This window comes from Schistocerca cancellata, chromosome 8, assembly GCF_023864275.1.
Source record: "Schistocerca cancellata isolate TAMUIC-IGC-003103 chromosome 8, iqSchCanc2.1, whole genome shotgun sequence".
Lineage (NCBI taxonomy): Eukaryota > Metazoa > Arthropoda > Insecta > Orthoptera > Acrididae > Schistocerca > Schistocerca cancellata.
Genome location: NC_064633.1, coordinates 489,821,806 through 489,842,872, shown reverse-complemented (window position 1 = coordinate 489,842,872; position 21,067 = coordinate 489,821,806). Strand labels below are relative to the sequence as shown.

The window sequence follows — 21,067 nt, the reverse complement described above, 5'->3', positions numbered from 1 at the left end:
GACCTCAGAAGTTAAGTCCCATAGTGCTCAGAGCCATTCGAACCATTTGAAATGGGGAGAATAGAGCCAGACTGGAAGAAGATGTATATAGATTGATAGGACCTATCGTGAGACATCAAGGAGATGTGATTTTGGTAGTGGAGAAGAGATGCCGGAAAGGGGAGGAGTATTGTTGCGGGAGAGGAAGGCTTGATACGAGACGCAGACTGATGTGTGTGTGATTTGTAGCGTTATGAAGAACTCGACACCTGTCTCTAATTTGCAGCAAACCATTCTGCGCACTGGGCAGCGACAGACACAACAGGGAGGACATGTACGTTGGAGTAGGATAGCAAATCCTATTTTTCGTGCTTCATTGATTTGTGGTTGGTTTTTTTTAGATATTGCGCATTGTGTGACCAACACATCGACTCGTTCCGCGATGAAGTAAGGGTTGCGATGGTCCCCACTGACCAGAGAATGCGTAACTTGTACGGTGGTGACGGCAAACGTGTAGCGAAGGGCAGCCGGACGCTGACGACGCAGCGAGTGACCGCGCCGCGGAGCGCCGCTGCGAGTTGGCTCGCCCGGGTGCTCGGGGTGCGGTGTCTGGCCAGAGCGGAGCGACTGGCCGCGTCTCTTGGCGTCGCGCGGCTTGGCGCTGCCGCGGCCTTGGGCCACCGTGTAATTACTCGGCCGCCGGGCCGCGCCGCGCCCGTTTCGCAACACGCGATGCGGTCCCGTCCCTCGCGCCACGCACACGCGCTGCGCTGTCTCCACGTCGCTACCTCAGCTGTTACCTGCAGTACCTCAGCACCATACAGCACTAGACATGTGACGTCATTGTGTCGCGTTTTTTTTTTTTTTTTTTGGTCGTAACTTTTACACTTGCACTATTGCGGCCGTGCGTTGTTCATATTGTAATACTGGCCGCCCAATGCGACTCTCGGCGCGGGCCGCAGCGATCTTGGGCGCTAATACCACAGAGCGTCGTTTCGTGCTCTGATCCTGCATCCGTTGTCGACTTCAATGAAACTTCGCCGGCTACGTCACTGCGACGTCATTTTGTGACCCTGACCGACGTCGTGGGTATGACGTGTTTTGTGAAGCTCTCTCAGCTAGTTCGATTCTGAAAGCATTACCCACTATTTGGAAACATCCAAATTCTGCTTCTATATTATCAAGATCATCACAGAAGATTTCTTTTAAAAAGGATGCAACAGACGCGAGTCCTTCACATTAATTATTGTTATGTGTGGTGATGCATAGAATCGTTAACTTGGCTGTGTGCACACGACATTCTGGTACGGCGGGAGGACCAACCAGCATGTGAAACTTGCATAAAGCTGAGGGATGATCTCTGTCGTCTGCAGGACCTGCCCGCTATCTTCTCTTTATATAAAAGGAAGTGTCCCACTGACTTATCATCGTCCAACCCAAACAACTAACGCTAGAAATTTGAAACTTGGAGAGGGTGTTGATCTTATACTGTAGGCGTCATTTAAGAAGGAATTTTCTGAAATTTCACCACTAAGTGTGTGAAATGGGGGAAGATTTTTTTTGAAGTACGTCGCTATTAAGGCAATCTTGAAGCCACACCTGTGTGAAAATTTTGTTGGAAATAAATAGTCATTAAATAATCACTAAACATTTTTAAACTTACGTATATGCAAATTGGTATTTCACTTCTTTGGTTATGATTTAAAAAAAAAAAAAAAGGAATGCGTGTTTCATTGCTTTTGGAAGTCCAACCCCGTGAGGGAGTGAAATAGAGGACGAATTGTTTTGGGGAATTGTTTCATTATGATAACATTTTCGAAGCTAAACCTAAGATCATTTTTATTTCTCTTGTCTTATTAGAAATTTAAAAAATACGTGTTTTACTGTACATACAACCCCTTAGAGGGTGAAGTATGTCATGAAAATTTTTAAGAAAATATTTCGTTATATTAAAAAAATTTTAAAGGCGAATCTGCTAAAGTTGCTATTTTATCTTGTCGGTTACATATAAATAAATATTTGGTATGGGGTGAAAGATTCTATGGAAATTGCACCAAAAGAACGCAAAAGGCATGCTTAACAAAAATCTTGAACTCCAGCTACCACAATCGCTTTTTGGTCTGAAGTACATTTGGAAAAGACCATGCTCCTATGGCCTTAGCGTGAAAAGCTTAGAAGGTGTTGAAATTTTGTGAACAACATAAAAATTTGATTACAAATAAAAAAAAGATTCGTGCAGACCATACAGACCACGCGAGTGTTGCAGGGGGCCGCTAAGCTAATTTTAAATAAGTGTGGTACTAATTTTGACGTAGTGTCCCTTCTCTTGCGTTCTTCATAGAATACTGCGAAGGAGATATTAAATATCCTACTGAGTGGCTTCGTTACGTTACTACTGTAAACTTATAGATTTTCAAAGTTTTCGGCCTCTTGTTTTATAGTGGATTTTATCGACAGTTATTCCACATTTTTTAATCTGTCTTTCATGTACTTTTTTATGAGCTTATTACGTCGGCATTGTATTTTCCGTGCTGTGTTCGTTCCATGTTCGTGTTTGCTTCCAGATATTCCTATAGTTCTAATCGAAGTCAGTAGGTTATCAAACAGTTACAACTGATTCAGAAGTGTAGAGCCCTAAAAATATAATCGACGTTACCAGTACCATCCGCGGCTGCTGCAGCTCTGCTGTCGTACGTCTACGGAGGCCTCAGCATGTGCGTCTGTCCGCAGCAGCAGAAGTTCCTGAAGCGGACGGCGGAGGAGCTGGAGGCGGGCGGCGGCGCGGGCGACGGCGGCGGCTTCGGCGAGCCGGCCGCCAAGGTGCAGTGCACGGCGGGGGCGGGCGCGGGCGCCGGCCCGGGGGCGGCGGCGCAGGGCGCGGGCGCCGGCGCGGGGGCGCACTCGCCGGCCGCGGGGGGCGGGGCCGGGGGCGGCGGCGCCGGCGGGGGCGGCGGCGCGCCCGCTGCCGAACCGCTCACCAAGTTCTCCGTCGAGATCGTGCAGCAGCTCGAGTTCAGCGCCGGCCCCGGCACCGGCACCGGCAACATCTCCACCAACGTCACCGTCAAGGCGGCCGCCGCCACTGTCAAGAGCACCGGCTCGGGGGCGCCCGGGGGCGGCGGTGGCGGCGGCGGCGCTGGTGGCGGGGGCGGAGGAGCGGCCCCGGGGGCGGACCCTGCGGGTGCCGCCACGACCGCGACGCCGTCGCCTAAGCCAGCGGCGCAGCCGCCTCCCGACCTCGGTGCGCTCGTGGAGTGCAAACAGGTAAGCCTCTCTCTCTGCAGCATGCATCTTAAAGGCTCCCTGTCGGTAGCATCGAGACAAGAGGTGTTCACTTCGTTACCTCTTTGAACTGCGTAGTAGAGGTAGATGCTACTGTGTAATGAAGACAGCACTGTACATTTCTTCTCTAGTAAATATGTTTGTTGAAATAATGATAGGTGGGAAGTCCTGTTTTTCACAAAAACGTGGTTCTTCTTTACATTTTTGTTATGGGGCAGCCGTAACTGCATAAGTCCATTTCGTAAAATGGAGAAACCACACCACAGATGACATCTTGGATATTCGGGAATACAGTCGGATGTTCGCGTCGTTTTCGCACCTGAGACTGGACTCGATCGACCCAAGGACCAGTGTGAGGTAGCACCTGAAGAAGACAGCGAGGCACGCTGTTGAAATATCGTGCGAAAACGACGCGAACATCCGGCTGGATTCCCGAATATGCAAGATGTCAACAGATCGCCGGGATAGCATGAAGAATTACACACAACAGATGCTTAATCCGCCATCGTTTATTGTGTACAAGACCGGTATCGGAACACTTATTAAAGTTCCATCATCAGATGTAAACTATAATAATGAAAATATTGTGCTACACTTTTCCAGTTGTAACAGTTCAGCAATCACATGTCTGATGGGTCGGTACTTACGGTTAGTATTTACTATTACAGACTTTCACTGTTTGAGTTCCCTGTCGTGGAGCACGGAGGAACGGTTTTTATGAAATTAATGTAAGTAATTCCAAGCAGTATGTGGTTTCTCTCTCCCTCCCCCCACCTTTTACATGTTTTAACACTCTGGTGGCTTTTGGCGTCCGGTCGTAATGTCGGTTTGTTCGGATTTTTTAGGTTCCTTTTGTTATTTTGACATAGAACTTTTGGTTCCATGACCACTTTGGGGTGAACGTGATCACAGGTGGTTACGTGATTTTGTTTGTAAGTAACATCCTGTTATCTCGTTTAATTACTGTAATTCATTTTAGAAATTTTAGCCGCGTAGTTCCATGTGTGGCATTCCAGATCTGAGGTTCCCCTCCAATTGTCGTGTACACCATATGATGGAACTTCAAGTGATGAGAAACTAGTCGTGAACACAATAAAAGTCACAAACACACTAACATGCAAGAGACCAAAAGTTGAAAAATAAAGATACTGTCGACTCTGAGACTTTTTCGTCACGACATTAAGGAGGAAACGGCCAATCGAATGCGGATCATTTCCCGTGTAAAGTCGTGATCAAAGAAATTGTACAATGGCTACGTAGTATGTTTAGTTTTATCGTTACGGTTTCTTGCATGCTTGCTTTTCACCCTCGAATATGAAATTTTCTACCAAGAAGTGACGAAGCATTGCGTTAACATTCTTCCCTACGCCTTTATTTAGTAACGTTTCGGCACTTTCATCCCGTTGTCAGCAGGGTTTAACTTCGTGGAGCAGTCTTCTATTTTTTTTTATAGTAATCGCAGTCTTCATATGTACATACATCCCATGAAAGCATAGTAACGAACACTGCCGTGCTATGTTACGGTTTTTAGTCCAGAGACTGGTTTTATGCTGTTCCCCACTCTTGTCCATCTTGTGTAGGTCTCTTCATATCTGCATAATATTACGATCCACACAAATGTCAATCTGCTTATTATATTCAGGTTTTCGTCTTGTTACACAATTTTTATTCCCCCATTCTTTCCTGCGCGACCAAGTTAACCGTGCCTCGACGTCTATTCTTTCTTTTCATCAATTTGTTCCGTAAAATTGTTTTCTCCCCAATTTGATTCTGTACATCATAAGTTACACAGTGTACATCTACATATTCCCTTTCTACTAACATCAAGACAACATTTTCTGTTTAGCCCCACACAATGTATTGGGCAGTTCAGCCCATCGCAAAGCGCAGAAACAGTTTTTTCTTCCACCACCCCGGACCATGCTCCTAGTGACGAATATGCACGTGCGTTTTGTTTTCAGGAGCAGATGGACAGTGAGTTCGTGGACTTGGAGCAATGCGCCGCCGCGCTGGAGAAGGACGCCAACGGCGGCGTCACCTTCCCCGGCCTGTCCGACCTCATCGGCGACGACACCAGCGACGAGATCATCACCTCCGATGCCTTCAACGACCTCATCTCCGAGATTTCCGACTTCCACTCGGAGTTTATGAAGGAGTTCGATTTCGACGACCGAGGCGGTAGCGGAGGCGGTGGAGGTGGGGGTGGCGGCGGTGCCGGTGGTGGTGATGCGGGGGCGGGTCGCGAGGACGACAAGACGGGCGTGCTGACGGCGCCGCAGGCTCAGCAGCAGGTGAGTCCTCAGCAACGTGTGCTGCGCTCCACCTGCTGTCCGTCTGTCTTGTGTCTTGATAATGACAAGGGGTTTGTGCGTATTTCTGCTGTTGCTCACATCCATTCCAAAAATACCAACCGAGGTTGTGCTCTGGAACCCCATTTGAGAGGAGAGACGTTCTCATGCTTTCCAACCATGCACGGATTTCCAAGTCCCATGAGGATAATGTAGGACAATTTCAATAGTACTACGACTGATCACTTCCCCATCCTTTTCAAGCTGAAATATTCGAGAACTCGTCGTCCTTGAGGGAATCGAATGCTTAGTAACGTACCTTCTTTCGTCATTTCCATTTATCTTCTCCCATGCTTCTTTCTCCACCCGCCTATTACATAATTTTACCTCTAGTGATTCCTTAACTAAATCATCTGGCCATAAGTATCTGGACATCCCATTGTAATACGGATTTGACCACTAGGTTTCACGAGAGGCGAACCCACCAGTATAGAAGGAGGCGGGGGGAGCATTGTGAGGAGACAAGCAGTAACAGCAGAATAGAACGGTCAGCACGGCTCAGTCGCTTCGAACGTGTCAAGGGACAGTTCAGCCTTTCTGAATCCGCGCAAGTCGGTTACAGGACCTTATATGCTGACGAACAGGAACCGTCGAGTAATGCGAAAGGTAGTTTCAAAAAAGCGCATAAAATCAACGAAAGAAATGATTCGTGAGTTCTGGAGTGATACCAGCTGTCCAGCTAACATAACGACTGTCCATAGGAAGCGAAAAAGGGTGGGGGGCACAGTGGTCGAGCTGCTCCACATAAGCCATAGACCCCTGTAGTCAGTTCTAGGCGATGGGTATAAAGAGCGTCGCCACTGGTTAGTGGACGACTGGAAACCAGTGATCTGGAGTGATGATTCACGCTGCACTTTGTCACAATCCGGTGGAAGGGCTTGGGTTTGACGAATGCTTGCAGAACGCTACCTACCATCGTTCATAGTGCCAACAATGAAGTAGTGTTACGGTGTGGGGGTGCCTTTGTGGTTAGGATGTGGTTTCCTTATTGCGCTTAAGAAAATGTTAAATATGGATGTATATGAACACATTTTAGAGCATTCTGTACTGCGTACAGTAGGGGAACAGTTCGGAGACGCAAATTTTTGTATCAGAATGACAGTACACCCTGTCATGAAGCAGAATCCGTGCGACAATGATTTTTGGACAATAACAGCTCTGAAACGGACTGGCCTGCCCCGAGTCCCGATGAACACAGTGGACCAACTTTGAGCTGAGTTAGAACGTCGATTTCGCTGCAAACACAAGCGTCCGTCAATATCTACTCTGGTTTCAGCCTCGAGGAAGAATTAACAGACACCTCACCGAGTGTCTTCAGCAGAGGTCGAGACTCCATTAATGTTCACTGATATGTGTCCGTATACTTTTAATCAGATAGTGTGTACTTTCGCCGTGACACGTACACCGGATTTATTCATTTGCCCTATAGACCTCGATTGAATTTCGGGAGTTTCTACATACAAATTCGAAATTCGCATACAAATTGGAAATTCGTCCAATTTATTCTTCATGCACTGTAATTATTTCTATTTTTATTATTGAATTTATGAGGCACTTGCGCACGATTACTGCAATTTGACTTAAATTCGCGGAACCGTGATGCAACATTGTGTACATTCACTGAAACAGAATTAAGAACTCATTTCACTAAATTAATTAAGTAATGTTGGTAGTAATGAAACGTGAAGAAAACGCACGGAAACACTTACTGACTCTTAATATACACTCCTGGAAATTGAAATAAGAACACCGTGAATTCATTGTCCCAGGAAGGGGAAACTTTATTGACACATTCCTGGGGTCAGATACATCACATGATCACACTGACAGAACCACAGGCACATAGACACAGGCAACAGAGCATGCACAATGTCGGCACTAGTACAGTGTATATCCACCTTTCGCAGCAATGCAGGCTGCTATTCTCCCATGGAGACGATCGTAGAGATGCTGGATGTAGTCCTGTGGAACGGCCTGCCATGCCATTTCCACCTGGCGTCTCAGTTGGACCAGCGTTCGTGCTGGACGTGCAGACCGCGTGAGACGACGCTTCATCCAGTCCCAAACATGCTCAATGGGGGACAGATCCGGAAATCTTGCTGGCCAGGGTAGTTGACTTACACCTTCTAGAGCACGTTGGGTGGCACGGGATACATGCGGACGTGCATTGTCCTGTTGGAACAGCAAGTTCCCTTGCCGGTCTAGGAATGGTAGAACGATGGGTTCGATGACGGTTTGGATGTACCGTGCACTATTCAGTGTCCCCTCGACGATCACCAGTGGTGTACGGCCAGTGTAGGAGATCGCTCCCCACACCATGATGCCGGGTGTTGGCCCTGTGTGCCTCGGTCGTATGCAGTCCTGATTGTGGCGCTCACCTGCACGGCGCCAAACACGCATACGACCATCATTGGCACCAAGGCAGAAGCGACTCTCATCGCTGAAGACGACACGTCTCCATTCGTCCCTCCATTCACGCCTGTCGCGACACCACTGGAGGCGGGCTGCACGATGTTGGGGCGTGAGCGGAAGACGGCCTAACGGTGTGCGGGGCCATAGCCCAGCTTCATGGAGACGGTTGCGAATGGTCCTCGCCGATACCCCAGAAGCAACAGTGTCCCTAATTTGCTGGGAAGTGGCGGTGCGGTCCCCTACGGCACTGCGTAGGATCCTACGGTCTTGGCGTGCATCCGTGCGTCGCTGCGGTCCGGTCCCAGGTAGACGGGCACGTGCACCTTCCGCCGACCACTGGCGACAACATCGATGTACTGTGGAGACCTCACGCCCCACGTGTTGAGCAATTCGGCGGTACGTCCACCTGGCCTCCCGCATGCCCACTATACGCCCTCGCTCAAAGTCCGTCAACTGCACATACGGTTCACGTCCACGCTGTCGCGGCATGCTACCAGTGTTAAAGACTGCGATGGAGCTCCGTATGCCACGGCAAACTGGCTGACACTGACGGCGGCGGTGCACAAATGCTGCGCAGCTAGCGCCATTCGACGGCCAACACCGCGGTTCCTGGTGTGTCCGCTGTACCGTGTGTGTGATCATTGCTTGTACAGCCCTCTCGCAGTGTCCGGAGCAAGTATGGTGGGTCTGACACACCGGTGTCAATGTGTTCTTTTTTCCATTTCCAGGAGTGTAGGAGGTAGACCTCCACATCCTCTCTGATTACTGAACGAGAAAGATAATTGTCTCACCAGAACCTTGTATAACGCACAGAGTACATATAAAAAGATGACGGCTTCCTTTCGTAGCACTTAATGGGACCAGCTGACGAACAAAGTGATCTGCAATGAAGGGCCTCACATTGAACTGTCGTGACCTCGCCACTACGTAAATACGCCAGTGTGCGCAAGTGACGTTCGCGGTACTCAGCAGCGCTTAGCTATGGGATCGGCGCAGTTATGTATCTATGTGTGCTTTTTGTAGTGTGCGAATTACTATAAAGTTCGTAGCAGAGAATACTTGTGGTACTGTCTGTTAGTCTCTTTTTTCGCTACATTCGCCGACGGGGTTCAGCAATAATTACTGTTTTAACATCTCTAAGAATGCTGTTAATAGTCTAATTTTATCTTCTAGGTCAATACGGGAGCAACACGTGAGCTGTGGAAGAGCTCCATACACTAGACCACGAAACCCGGGTCTCGTTATTGACTATCTGGGTTTCTTGGAGTATCTACCTGTGGAGATTTTCGAGCATACAAGCCGTTGGTCATTCGCGCTATTCTTCTTTGTATACGTTTTCTCCGTTGAATCGTCCAGATATGGATAATCCAAACACGTAAGCAATAGTCACGAATAGCTCTGAAAAGTTGTTTGTCCGCTATAGTAAAAAAAATGGCTCTGAGCACTATGCGACTTAACTTCTGAGGTCATCAATCGCCTAGAACTTAGAACTAATTAAACCTAACTAACCTAAGGACATCACACACATCCATGCCGGAGGCAGGATTCGAACCTGCGACCGTAGCGGTCGCTCGGCTCCAGACTGTAGCGCCCAGAACCGCACGGCCACTCCGGCCGGCCGCTATAGTCAGTGTAATTGCAAAATATAAGGACGAGCTGAAAGATCCTATCGGAGCACAAAAAAAAAGCGAGTAAGCTCTTCTCTAAAACTCCCTGTCAAAAAAGTGGGGGCCAGCTGCCTGAATCTTCATTCCGCCTTTCTCACCAGAAATTTTTGCATACGAACATATTCGTGCTATTTTAACGCAGAACATTCTAAATCCCTTTACTCTGTCTCTCTTTGTAGTTAAGCCTTCACACTCAGCATCTCCCTCTCACGGCCACTGCATATTATCTCTCTCCCATTGTCTCCTTTTTCTTCCATTGACGTTTTCTCTTGGTTTTGTCTCTCACTGTCATTACCTTCATCCTTTTCTCTCGCTCTTCCTTACCACTGTCTCCTCCTCTGCCACTTTCATTGTCCCTCTCTTCCACTGCCACTGTCTTTGCCCCATTCTTTTTCACTCTCTTTCTTTCTCGCGTACAGTCTGCCGTCTTTCTCTTCAATGACCATTATCGCCTCTCCGCACGTGTCCTGGGGATGGTTTGCTCGGGCTTTTGACCCCTAGACCGAGAAACTTTTAACACGTGGGTATAATCGGCGGGCGAAAGTGGGAAAATTTCTTCGTGTTAAAGTTCGCAAGCCTGGAGGGAGCGGGGAGGGGGGGGGGGGGGGTGTCTAGACTCTCAAAGCGTATGTGTGGTCTCCACGCATACCTATTTTTCATTTTCACTGATTTCCTCTCTCTTTTTCTCCCACTGCTACTATCTCCATCCATTTTTTTTCTCTTGCGCTGCCTCTGTATCTTAATGCTCATCACTGTCTCCTATCTCTCTGGCTCCCACTGCTATTTTCTTCATCCATCTCTTTTTCTCTTTCCCTGTCACTTTCTCTTTCTCTCTCGCCATCGCTCTCCCCTCACTCTTTCTCTTCCACTGGCGATGTCTGCTCTGTCTTCCATTGTCACTGTCTCTCTGCTACTCCCTATCAGCACAAAAAAGAGCGAATATCTTAGCATGCCAAAATTTTGCTGGGGAAGATGGAATGGTGATTTAGGCAGGTGGTTCCCACGTTTTTGTCAGATTCTTATAAAGACGAGCATATTCGCCTTTTCGTGCTCCGACAGGAGCATTTTTCAGCTGGTTCCCTTCTTTTCCATGTTACTGCAGGGTGAACTGCTTTATAAAACGAATGCTGTAGGTCGGTAATGTTTTGACAGTTTATTTATAAACTTCGACACATTTGCATACTTTGACACACCTAAACAACAAATGAGTAGGAATAATATGCACAAAATAGTCTCCCATCCAACGCAGATTAACTTAACAAAAAAAAAAAGAAGAATACACAACATGCACATCTACGGTGTACCAAAAAATGCTGTGGTTACTTCGCAAGTACAAAGAATTTCGTATGACAAAATAAATTCTGTAGGTGCTTCCGGCGCCAGGTGGCACCTTCGAAAAATTTTCAGGTCAGTACAGCCTGTACAGGTGCGAAGTGCCCATTATATAGAGACGGTGCATCATAAAGTTTTATAGGTGAAAAAATGGAGATTAAAAATATAGTTTGGTGATCTCAGAACCCTTGCGAATATCCCAGAACCATTGCCATGTGCTTACTACGTTAAAACTACAATTACGACTCAGACCGGATAGCATACCGAGCGAGGTGCCGCAGTGGTTAGCACACTGGACTCGCATTCGGGGGACGACGGTTCAAACCCCCGTCCGGCTATCCTGATTTAAGTTTCCCATGATTTCCCTAAATCACTTCAGGCAAAGGTCGGGATGGTTCAGTTGAAATGCCACGGCCGACTTCCTTCCCCATCATCCCCTAATCCGATAGGATCGATGGCCTCGCTCTTTGGCCCCCTCCCCGTATCAACCAACCAACCGGATAGTAGGCGCCTATTTTACGTGCAGAAGTACGATCAATTTGAAGCTCTTGATCTCAGTAATGGATAATGGTACTGAAAATTGTTTCAAGGTTCCCGAAGGACATCATCGTGAGAACATGTGGTAAAAATTTCGAGGAGTTGCCACGAATAGAAATTATAGAAGTTGTCATACCAACTTTTGGTACCCAGCGATCATGGTTTCCGGGTTTTCTCAGGAACCGCCCATTAATACGTAGTGCATTTATAAGTTATCTAAAGCCCATCGTGCAAACGAATTCCGGTTCACTCTATTTGCCTGTGCTGGATTAAGTGCGTAACGTTTAAATTTTGACCGTCCACTGTATGATAGCTACAGTATACCCGTTCTTCCGACAGGTATTCAAACGATCGCTAGGCCAAGGTCCATCCAAAACATTTGTTCCCTTTTTTTGAGTCAACAGACGTCTGAGTAATTTGATGGGGCCCGCCACGAATTCCTCTCCTGTGTCAGCCTCCTCTTCTCAGAGTAGCACTTGCAACCTTTGTCCTCAGTTATCAGCTGTACTCCAATCTCTATCTTGCTTTTCAGTTTTTGCCCTTTACAGCTCCCTCTAGTAGCACTGAGGTCATTCTCTGCTGTCTTAACAGATTTCCCATCATCCTGTCCCTTCTCCTTGTCAGTGTTCTCCATATATTCACCGAGCGAGGTGGCGCAGTGGTTGGCATACTGGAGTCGCTTTCGGGAGGACGACGGTTCAAATCCGCGTCCGGCCATCCTGATTTAGATTTTCCGTGATTTCCCTAAGTCGCTGCAGGCAAATTCCGGGATGGTTCCTTCCTAATCCGACTGGGCCGATGACCTCGCTGTTTGGTCCCCTCCCCCAATCAACCAAACAATCCACATGTCCCTTTCCTCTCAGATTCTGCGCAAAACCGCCTCATTTATTACCTTATCAGTCCACCTTATCTCGGTGCTTAATAGAACGCGAGATATGACTGACATGAGGAATCGAATTTTGCGCGCGGCTTTTTGGATTATACTGGCACCGTGCACTGTCACGCCCAGGCCAATTTATGTGATGCACGAGGCCCTGCCATCCTCACCTACAGGGTGTGTGGCTGGATTGACAATTCCATCTTCAAATCGAATATTTCTTCGAATTCTTACCATGTTTAAAGTCGCCGAAACTCCCATGAGTGGAACAACTGCGAAAATTGCTTTACCGGTACATTCAGATACCTCGTTACGCTTATCGCCACTTGATCGGATTTGAAGGTCGGATTACAGGCGGGGTTGGGTGCTTGTTGCGCCGACTGCTGTACCAGCACAGTTCTCTCAAGGGCCACTAGCTTGCTTTTCCGTGATGTCCAACCAGTGAGGCGGAGAGTTGTGAAGCAGTTGGAATATTTCGGAACGATGTGACCCGACCCGTAGTTGAGACCGACTATCAAAATAATTATGTGAAAGAAAAATGTTTGTGAATCTTTTCGGGGAATAGGCCGTGGGTTCAGATTTTCGGACGACCAGAAGCTAACAGATTCACCTTTCAGTTGTGGAAGAAATTGCCGCAATTGTTGGCAAAGGGAGGGAATGCAACTTGCAGTTCAGCAGGCCGAGCAGCTCCTCCTTCTTTTTCCGACGTTTGTCGAGACAGTAGAATCACAGCGCAACACCGCACAGCACTGAAGAAACGCTCATCTGAGTCACACACGATAAGATACACGCTTGACACTATATCGACAGGTCAGAGAAAGGCAGTGGCGAGCCATCTCCACTGTGACCTTGCCTAGAACCGCCGTGCGAAATTCCTGCAGTATTCTCGACGCTAATCGGGAGGCATGAACTTTACCGAAAAAATGCACCTCCCCCACCCCACCCTCCCTTCCCCCCCTCACACAACGAAACACACACACACACACACACACACACACACACACACACACACACACACACACACACAAACTCGTGCGTGTTGCTGAAGTGTTTAACTTACTAACTTTGTTTTTCTTTCTACTCCCTCTCCCTAGCCATTCCATCACCCTATCAGCGCTGAAAATGTTAATATTAAAAAAACCGGGTACTCCTTGTTATTTTAGCGTCCCCGGCTTTTCGGCGTTGTTAAGCCTTGGTTCTCAAAGCAGTTGGAATAAGTGATAAGCTGTAACTGATTTCTTTTCATTGTGGTGGCTGACAGAGAACCGCCGGTCGTTTTGAGTCCCATAGTGAGCAGCTTGCCGCTGCGTGGTATTAAAGTGCTTGCGTTGCCTTTGCAGGCGTCGCGCCAGCGTGTGGCGTCAGCTTCCGACAAGGCAGTGCTGATGAGTTAAGTGCCGCGTCCTTGGTGCGCGCCGCGTTATAAACCTCGCGACTCATTATACTCCCTGAATGAATGAAGCAGCCCATCCCCTCTGAGGAAACCGGCTGCTGCCTTGCAGAATCGTCAGCTTCCACCACGTGCCTTGTCTTCCCCCCCCCCCCCCAAAAAAAATACATATATTAGAAAAGTAGATGTACGTATCTGTCTATGTATGTGTGTATGTTCTACATCTCGTCTAAACCACTGGACCAAAATCAAAAAAACTTGTTACACGTATCATATAGTCAGGAAACAATCGCTGCAGTATAGGAACCACCTACCTATCAAAGAAGTGGGGGTGGGGGTGAAAAAGCAGTGCAGCTCATGACACGCAAGTACTTTATTAATCCAGTATTTGAGAATGAGAGCACGTAGTGACTTGCAACGAACCTTACTCATAATTTCAAATCTTGACGAAACTTTTCCTCGCTGACAGCCCTCACAGAATAATGAAAAGAAAAAACTGTATCGCGTACTATACTTTCCCTGTTCATGCAGTAAAACTGCCACGTGAAGCATAACGTTTTAATTTGTTGCTTCGTTACTACTATCCGTATCCGAGATATATTTGGCGGACAATATTCGCATACACCCCTGAATGGACCAGCAAAACTGTGTCGTTGTGGGACACACGATGTAGGAGATCCGACGTCATAAAAATTGAGCTGCGTGAGCAATGAGATCGCAGGGCGAAATTCACTAATTGTACAGGTGAAATATGTGTAAAAATACGTGTGAAATATGTTAAATACATTGATGGAAAAAAATTGCAACACCAAGGAGGAGACGTGCGACGTAAAGCGAAGTTGAAAGGCGTGTTTCTACATGTGAAAGATGATGTCTATTCAAATTTGGCGCTAGTTGCACGAGTGTGGCGCTATTAGCACCACTATGAGGGAGCGAATCAGGTTTGCTTTAAATACACGCTGTAACAGTCGTGGGCGTTACGTACAGTTGAGATTGGAATTGGTGAGTTGATTTTAGTCAAGAATGCCTTTAAGGCGACAAAGACGCCATTATCGACACCTCACCTATTTTGAGTGAGATCCTGTAATAACGCTACGAGGTGTACTTTATGCGCTATTGCAGAAATAATTGGCAGAAGTGTAGCCACTGTACATGATTGCTGACAGAGGTGGCCACGAGAATGTACGGTCGCAAGATGACCGGCTTCCGGACATCCACGTGGCACTACCGAGAGGGAAGGCTGTCGTGTTCGGCGTATGGCTCTGGTGCGTCGTACCACATCTCCAGCAGCAATTTGAGCACCATTTGGCACCACAGTGACGCAACAAACTGTTACAAATCGTTTACTTCAAGGTCAGCTCCGAACCAGACGTCCCGTAGCGTGCATTCCACTGGCCCCAAACTACCACCGTTTACGGCTTCAGTGGTGTCAAGCGAGAGTTCATCACAGGGCAGGGCGGAGGTCTGTCGTGCTTTCTGATGAAAGCTGGTTCTGCCTCAGTGTTGGTTAGGAGGAGGTCAGTTGGCGATCTGCAACCAACCTGTCTGCGTGCTAGACACACCTGGACTTACGGTCTGGTGTGCGATTTCGAATGGCAGCAGGAGCACTCTCCTGATTAACCCACGCACCCTGACTGCAAATTTGTACGTCAGTCTGGTGATCTGACGTGTCGTGCTGCTATTCACGAACAGCATTCCAGGGGTTTCTCTGCAGCAGGATAGCGCGCGCTCACATACTGTTGCTGCGACCCAGCATGATCTACAGAATCTCGACATGCAGCCTTGGCCTGCTCGATCACGAGATCTGTCTCCAATCGAGCACATCATCGGACGACAACTGCTGTGCCTTTCACTAACAGCGGTCCCTGTATTGGCCGACCAGGCGCAACAGGCATGAAACTCCATCCTACAAATTGATGTCCGGCATCTGTTCAACACACTGCATGGACATTTGCACGCGTGTGTTCAACATTCTGGTGGTTACGCCGGTTATTAATGTACGTGAATTGCACATTTGCAATGGCTTTTCTCGCGCATTCATTAACGTGTGCTCTTTTGATGTTAATCACTTCAATATGTTAGCTAGATAAATGTATTCCCGAATTTTTCATGTCTCTACATAATTATTTTTTAGTGTTGCTATTTTTTCCGTCATTGTATATGTGAAAATATTTGACATGTGCATACGCAGGACCGGACTAATAGAAGATTGGAATGAATATACGCATATCCGCCCAGTATCAGGCATTCAGTTAATCTTCGGTATACTCGATGTCGTTTTCTCCGCATAATTTTATCCGATTTACCGGACTACTACTCAGTTAAGGCTACAAGGGCCAACTCTCGTAAACAATCTCCAAAACAAGCGCTGTCCTGCTAATGAAGTCTGTATTTTAAACAAAACACAGCTTGAATGCCTTAATTATGTCTTGTATCACTTCATAAGCTGTCGCTAGCCGTCCTGCGGTTCTGCATACCATTCATGGACATTGCCGCACATGCAGAATCTCTTAAGCCGGCTTTGTACAATACGTCGGTGCTGTCTTTGAAGCAGCAGTGTACAACGAGGCCCATGTAGCGTAACCAGCAGACAGGCGTCTATAGTTCATAGTAGAGGGAGGCTATTCTAGGCCCCTTATATCCCACTTATAGACGGATATTCGACTCTTTTTTTCAAATTCGTCCTGGCCTTCTTTGTTGATAGGTCTGTGGTATCTGAATAAAGTATTTTCTTAGTTAGTAGACTGGCCGCAACAGTTTCCTGTCACAATGCGTTTTCGACTGTCCTGCTAGAGTTGTCATTGAATTGGAAAGCCCATTTCAGTACAAAAGGATAAATATAAGTCTTTTGAAGTGAGAGGGTACGTTCGTGTGCCGCTGCCGTGTGCTGGGCTGGTGTGGCGTGATAATCGTATGCGTTTGACAACGTTCCGATCGTCAGAGTCACAGTCGCACGTGTGTTTGCCGAAAACGAAACGCCGTGCTTCTGATTACGGTCAGGTCTTCAGGACTAGACTCAGAAGTGGCTGAACCTGTGCAGCCATCGGGATATTCACGGTCCACGCTGTTAGAGAACTATTGTAGCTACTCTAATTTGAGTAACACACGGTAGGACGTCAGGATTACTTCGTTCGCCCACACACCACCAGTAGCGGTGCAAATGATTAAGAGCTGCATATAGAACAGCCGCTTTAGTGCATTAGCATTGTTCGAGTTTCGTGTTTTTACCAGATCTTGCAGGGTATAGGAATGTGGACAGCGACAGATGTTGAATGATCACTCCGAAGAACACGGTCGTGCCACGTACTCGCCTGAGACAGCGTTCTCAGCACCTGATAGAGCTTTAAAGCGCACACATTGCTATCGATTTGGCCAGGGGGAGTATGCAGATTGGAGTATGCAGATTGTGGGTGATTCAGGTGTGACAGTGGCCCGATGTTGGACTGCATGGGAACGTGACGACACTCATAGATGTCGTCAAGGTTTCCATCGACCACATATTAAAAACGACAGAAATGGATTCCCCTATTGTGCAGCACTGTTCACATCCTGTGCCTGCCATCCGAGAACAAAATAATGGACTCCCTGCACATTCTGCGTCGTCGTGCATCACTTCCAGGAGAGTGACAGTACCGGACTAGGGAAAAATTACCATCCCATGCATAGGCTGCCATTAATACCATAAACAAACGGTTGTGTTTGCAGTGGTGCCTTGATGTGGTAGTGTGGAATGCTGAAAAATGCGTGGCATTGTGTTCAGCGATGGATCACGGTTCTACACTGACACGGATGTCCATCGTCTGCGAGTATGGCGGCGACCTGGGGAGAAGTCCCATTCTTCCAATGTTTCGTTGAAGCTCAGCGTTGTTACTACTGTCGTCATGATGTGGGTATCATGGTCACGGCTGGTAGCGACTGAGGGAACTCGGGGGCAGTACAAGGGGACGTCACGGACACCTTGCGTCCTCATGTCTTGTCTCTCGTTTGACAGTACTGTGGTGCGATTTTTCAACACTCAGTGGTCGTCCACAAGACCCGTGTCTGCATTAACTATCTGCGTCATCTTGACGTATTCCCATGGCCAGCAAGATTGCTAGATCCGTAACCGATAGAACACGTATGAGACCAACTCGACGTCAACTTACTTCTTTAGTACTAACTGTGTTCGAAACACCTTCTCAGACAATCTTCACGTGTACCATTGAACGTACATGCAAAATTCTGTCATTGTACAATTCGTAGTTCAGGGGATACGATGCAAAGAGACAGCCTTGACAAAACTCTACCTTCTGCTTAGCGAGATCAGACTTCAAGAAGAATATAATAATTCCAATCCAAAAGAAAGCAGGTGTCGACAGGTGTAAAAATTACCAAACTATCAGTTTGTCACGGCTGCAAAATACAGACACGAATTCTTTACAGACGACCTCGGGGAAGATCAGTTTGGCTTCTGTAGAAATGTTGGAACACGCGAGGCAACACTGATCCTACGACGTATCTTAGAAGGTAGATTAAGAAAAGGCAAATCTACGTTTCTAGCATTTGTAGACTTAGAGAAAGCTTTTGACAATGTTAACTGGAATACTCTCTTTCAAATTCTGAAGGTGGCAGGGGTCAAATACAGGGAGCGAAGGGCTATTTACAATTTGTACAGAAACCAGATGTCAGTTGTGAGAGTCGAGGAGCATGTAAGGGAAGCAGAGGTTGGAAAGGGAGTGAGACAGGGTTGTAGCCTATCCCCGATGTTATTGAATCTGTACTTTGAGCAAGCAGTAAAGGAAAAAACAGAAAAATTCGGAGTAGCAATTAAAATCCATGGAGAAGAAATAAAAACTTTGAGGTTCGCCGATGACATTGTAATTCTGTCAGAGACAGCAAAGGACCTGGAAGAGCGATTTAACGGAATGAACGGCGTCTTAAAAGGAGGATATAAGATGAATATTAACAGAAGCAAAACGAGGATAATGGAATGTAGTCGAATTAAGTCGAGTGATGCTGAGGGAATTAGATTAGGAAATGAGACGCTTAAAGTAGTAAATGAGTTTTGCTATTTGGGGAACAAAATAACTGATGATGGTCGAAGTAGGGAGGATGTAAAATGTAGACTAATAGTTGCAAGAAGAGTGTTTCTGAAGAAGAGAAATTTGTTGACATCGAATATAGATTTAATAGTCAAGAAGTCCTTTCTGAAAGTATTTGTATGGAGTGTAGCCATGTATGAAAGTGAAACGTGGACGATAAATAGTTTAGACAAGAAGACAATAGAAATGTGGTGCTACAGAAGAATGCTGAAGATTAAATGGGTAGATCACATAACTAATGAGGAGGTACTGAATAGAATTGGGGAGAAGAGATATTTGTGGCACACCTTGATTAGAAGACGGGATCAGTTGGTAGGACATGCTCTGAGGCATCTTGGGGTCACCAATTTAGTATTGGAGGGCAACGTCCAGGGTAAAAGTCGTAGAGGGAGACCAAGAGATGAATACACTAAGCAGATTCAGAAGGATGTAGACTGCAGTAGGTACTGGGAGATGAAGAAGTTTTCACAGGATAGAGTAGCATGGCGAGCTGCATCAAACCAGTCTCAGGACTGAAGACAACAACAACAACAACAACAACAACAACAAAAAACATGGTTTTGCTTCAAATGGAGCGCAAATTACGCAGATTGTACTCATCCAGTGTTTGATAATGAGAGGACCTTTCGTGTTTCAACAAACGCGAAGACAATTTCAAAACGTTTCCTAGACTTTTTGTCGTGGTTTGTGTTTACTGTTCACTGCGTGTTGTCGCGGCAGGTGTCGGGGCGGCTGGCGCCGTACACGCTGGACTTCAGCAAGGCGGAGCTGAGCCCGGCGGCGCAGACGCTGAAGCAGATGGCGGAGCAGCACCAGCACAAGGCGCAGCTGGGCTTCGGCCGGCCCGCGCCCGGCGCCGCGCCGCCGCCGCCGCAGCGATCGCCCTACGACTTCCCCTTCGGATCGCCGGCCGGGTGAGCCACGCTGCACGCACTTTCCTAGTAGTTCGGGGAAGTGGTACCAGGGGGCCTGCGAGTTAGGCCACAGCACCCGATAAGCACGGGATAGGGGTTTCACTCCCGGTCTGACACAAATTACGGAAATACCGAACCCACCGATACCACCCGTGTGATCGTCTAGGTGGACGAAAATAAATCATCAAAGTCCAATATGTGTAACATGCGCACTGTAAACATATTTATAGTCTGTTTTACCGTGTTAAGCGTACTGAAATTTGAGTTTTTCAGCAGACTTGTTTTTCCCTTTTTCCAGAGCATCTGAGTGGCTATTCTGGAAATTTCACATGCATAATTTGGTTCGTACATTTTGGTATTTCTAAATTCAAAACAGTTTTCCCGTATAAATTTTGCGTCGATTTACTTAGTGTTTTTGCCCCTTGTTTAAATGTTCTGAAGTTCACTTCTTTTTCTTTCGTTGATAGAGGAGGTTGATGTCGAAAAACAAAGAAAGAACAGTGGACAGCAGAAGATGTGCTTTGTAAAGAAAAGCGAAATGTTTGTGGTGAAAAACACTGATAAAATTCAGTAAAGTTAAGAAGGGAAAAATAATAATCATTGATATAATTACTGTTACTCTCAAGACCACATTCGTTGGCTTCTCCAACTCTCAACCGAAGTGTCACCTTGCAACCTAACCTAGCTCTCGAGTTACGCTACAGAACTGTCTGTCACCAAAGCAGATGTCAGTGTTTCGTTCGTTTCTGAAGTCACACGGCGCTCTGTCGTTACGTCACTGGTCAACCGGAAGTTCGGTGGCGGTGGGTTCAGTTCACCTAAAATGTGTCGTGAGTCACGAAATGTTTATTACATGGAGCACAGTTTTGACATTTACGTACCGATGAGTCACTTCAGTCTACAAAGGCTTACCATAAGGTACGATTGCAGTGCGGCGGCAGTGTCGACACAATGCGCGCGGCCGTAGTCGTCTTTGTGCGCAGTGACACTCGTTCATTGTAAATAAATGCAAGTCCGTGGTGGCGCGACAGCGGAGACACCGAAGCGGTGATGTGCCGAGCAGTCGAATCGCGGTAGCTTTGGCGTCTCCGCTGTCACGCCGCCACAGACGCGCGACTGGGAATCGTTGCCTTATGTTACATTAAATGAAAGCCGTTGGAAAGGGGCACGCCTACCGTCACGTGATTTGGGTCTCCACACTCGCCGCACTTCAGTGTCACGTTTAGAGCTAGCTGCAATTCTAGGCGT

At 47.2% G+C, this 21,067-nt stretch overlaps 1 protein-coding gene across 1 annotated transcript in view; it reads left to right on the top strand.

The window, feature by feature from the left end:
• The first annotated feature begins 438 nt into the window (after nt 1-438).
• LOC126095647 (neurogenic protein mastermind-like) overlaps nt 439-21,067 on the top strand; it is a 149,811-nt gene continuing 129,182 nt past the window's right edge. The window contains exons 1-5 of the mRNA XM_049910408.1: nt 439-784; nt 2,660-2,748; nt 2,911-3,243; nt 5,223-5,552; nt 19,626-19,819. Of these exons, the coding sequence (XP_049766365.1) occupies nt 439-784; nt 2,660-2,748; nt 2,911-3,243; nt 5,223-5,552; nt 19,626-19,819 (1,292 nt within the window). The remainder of the gene's footprint in view (nt 785-2,659; nt 2,749-2,910; nt 3,244-5,222; nt 5,553-19,625; nt 19,820-21,067) is intronic.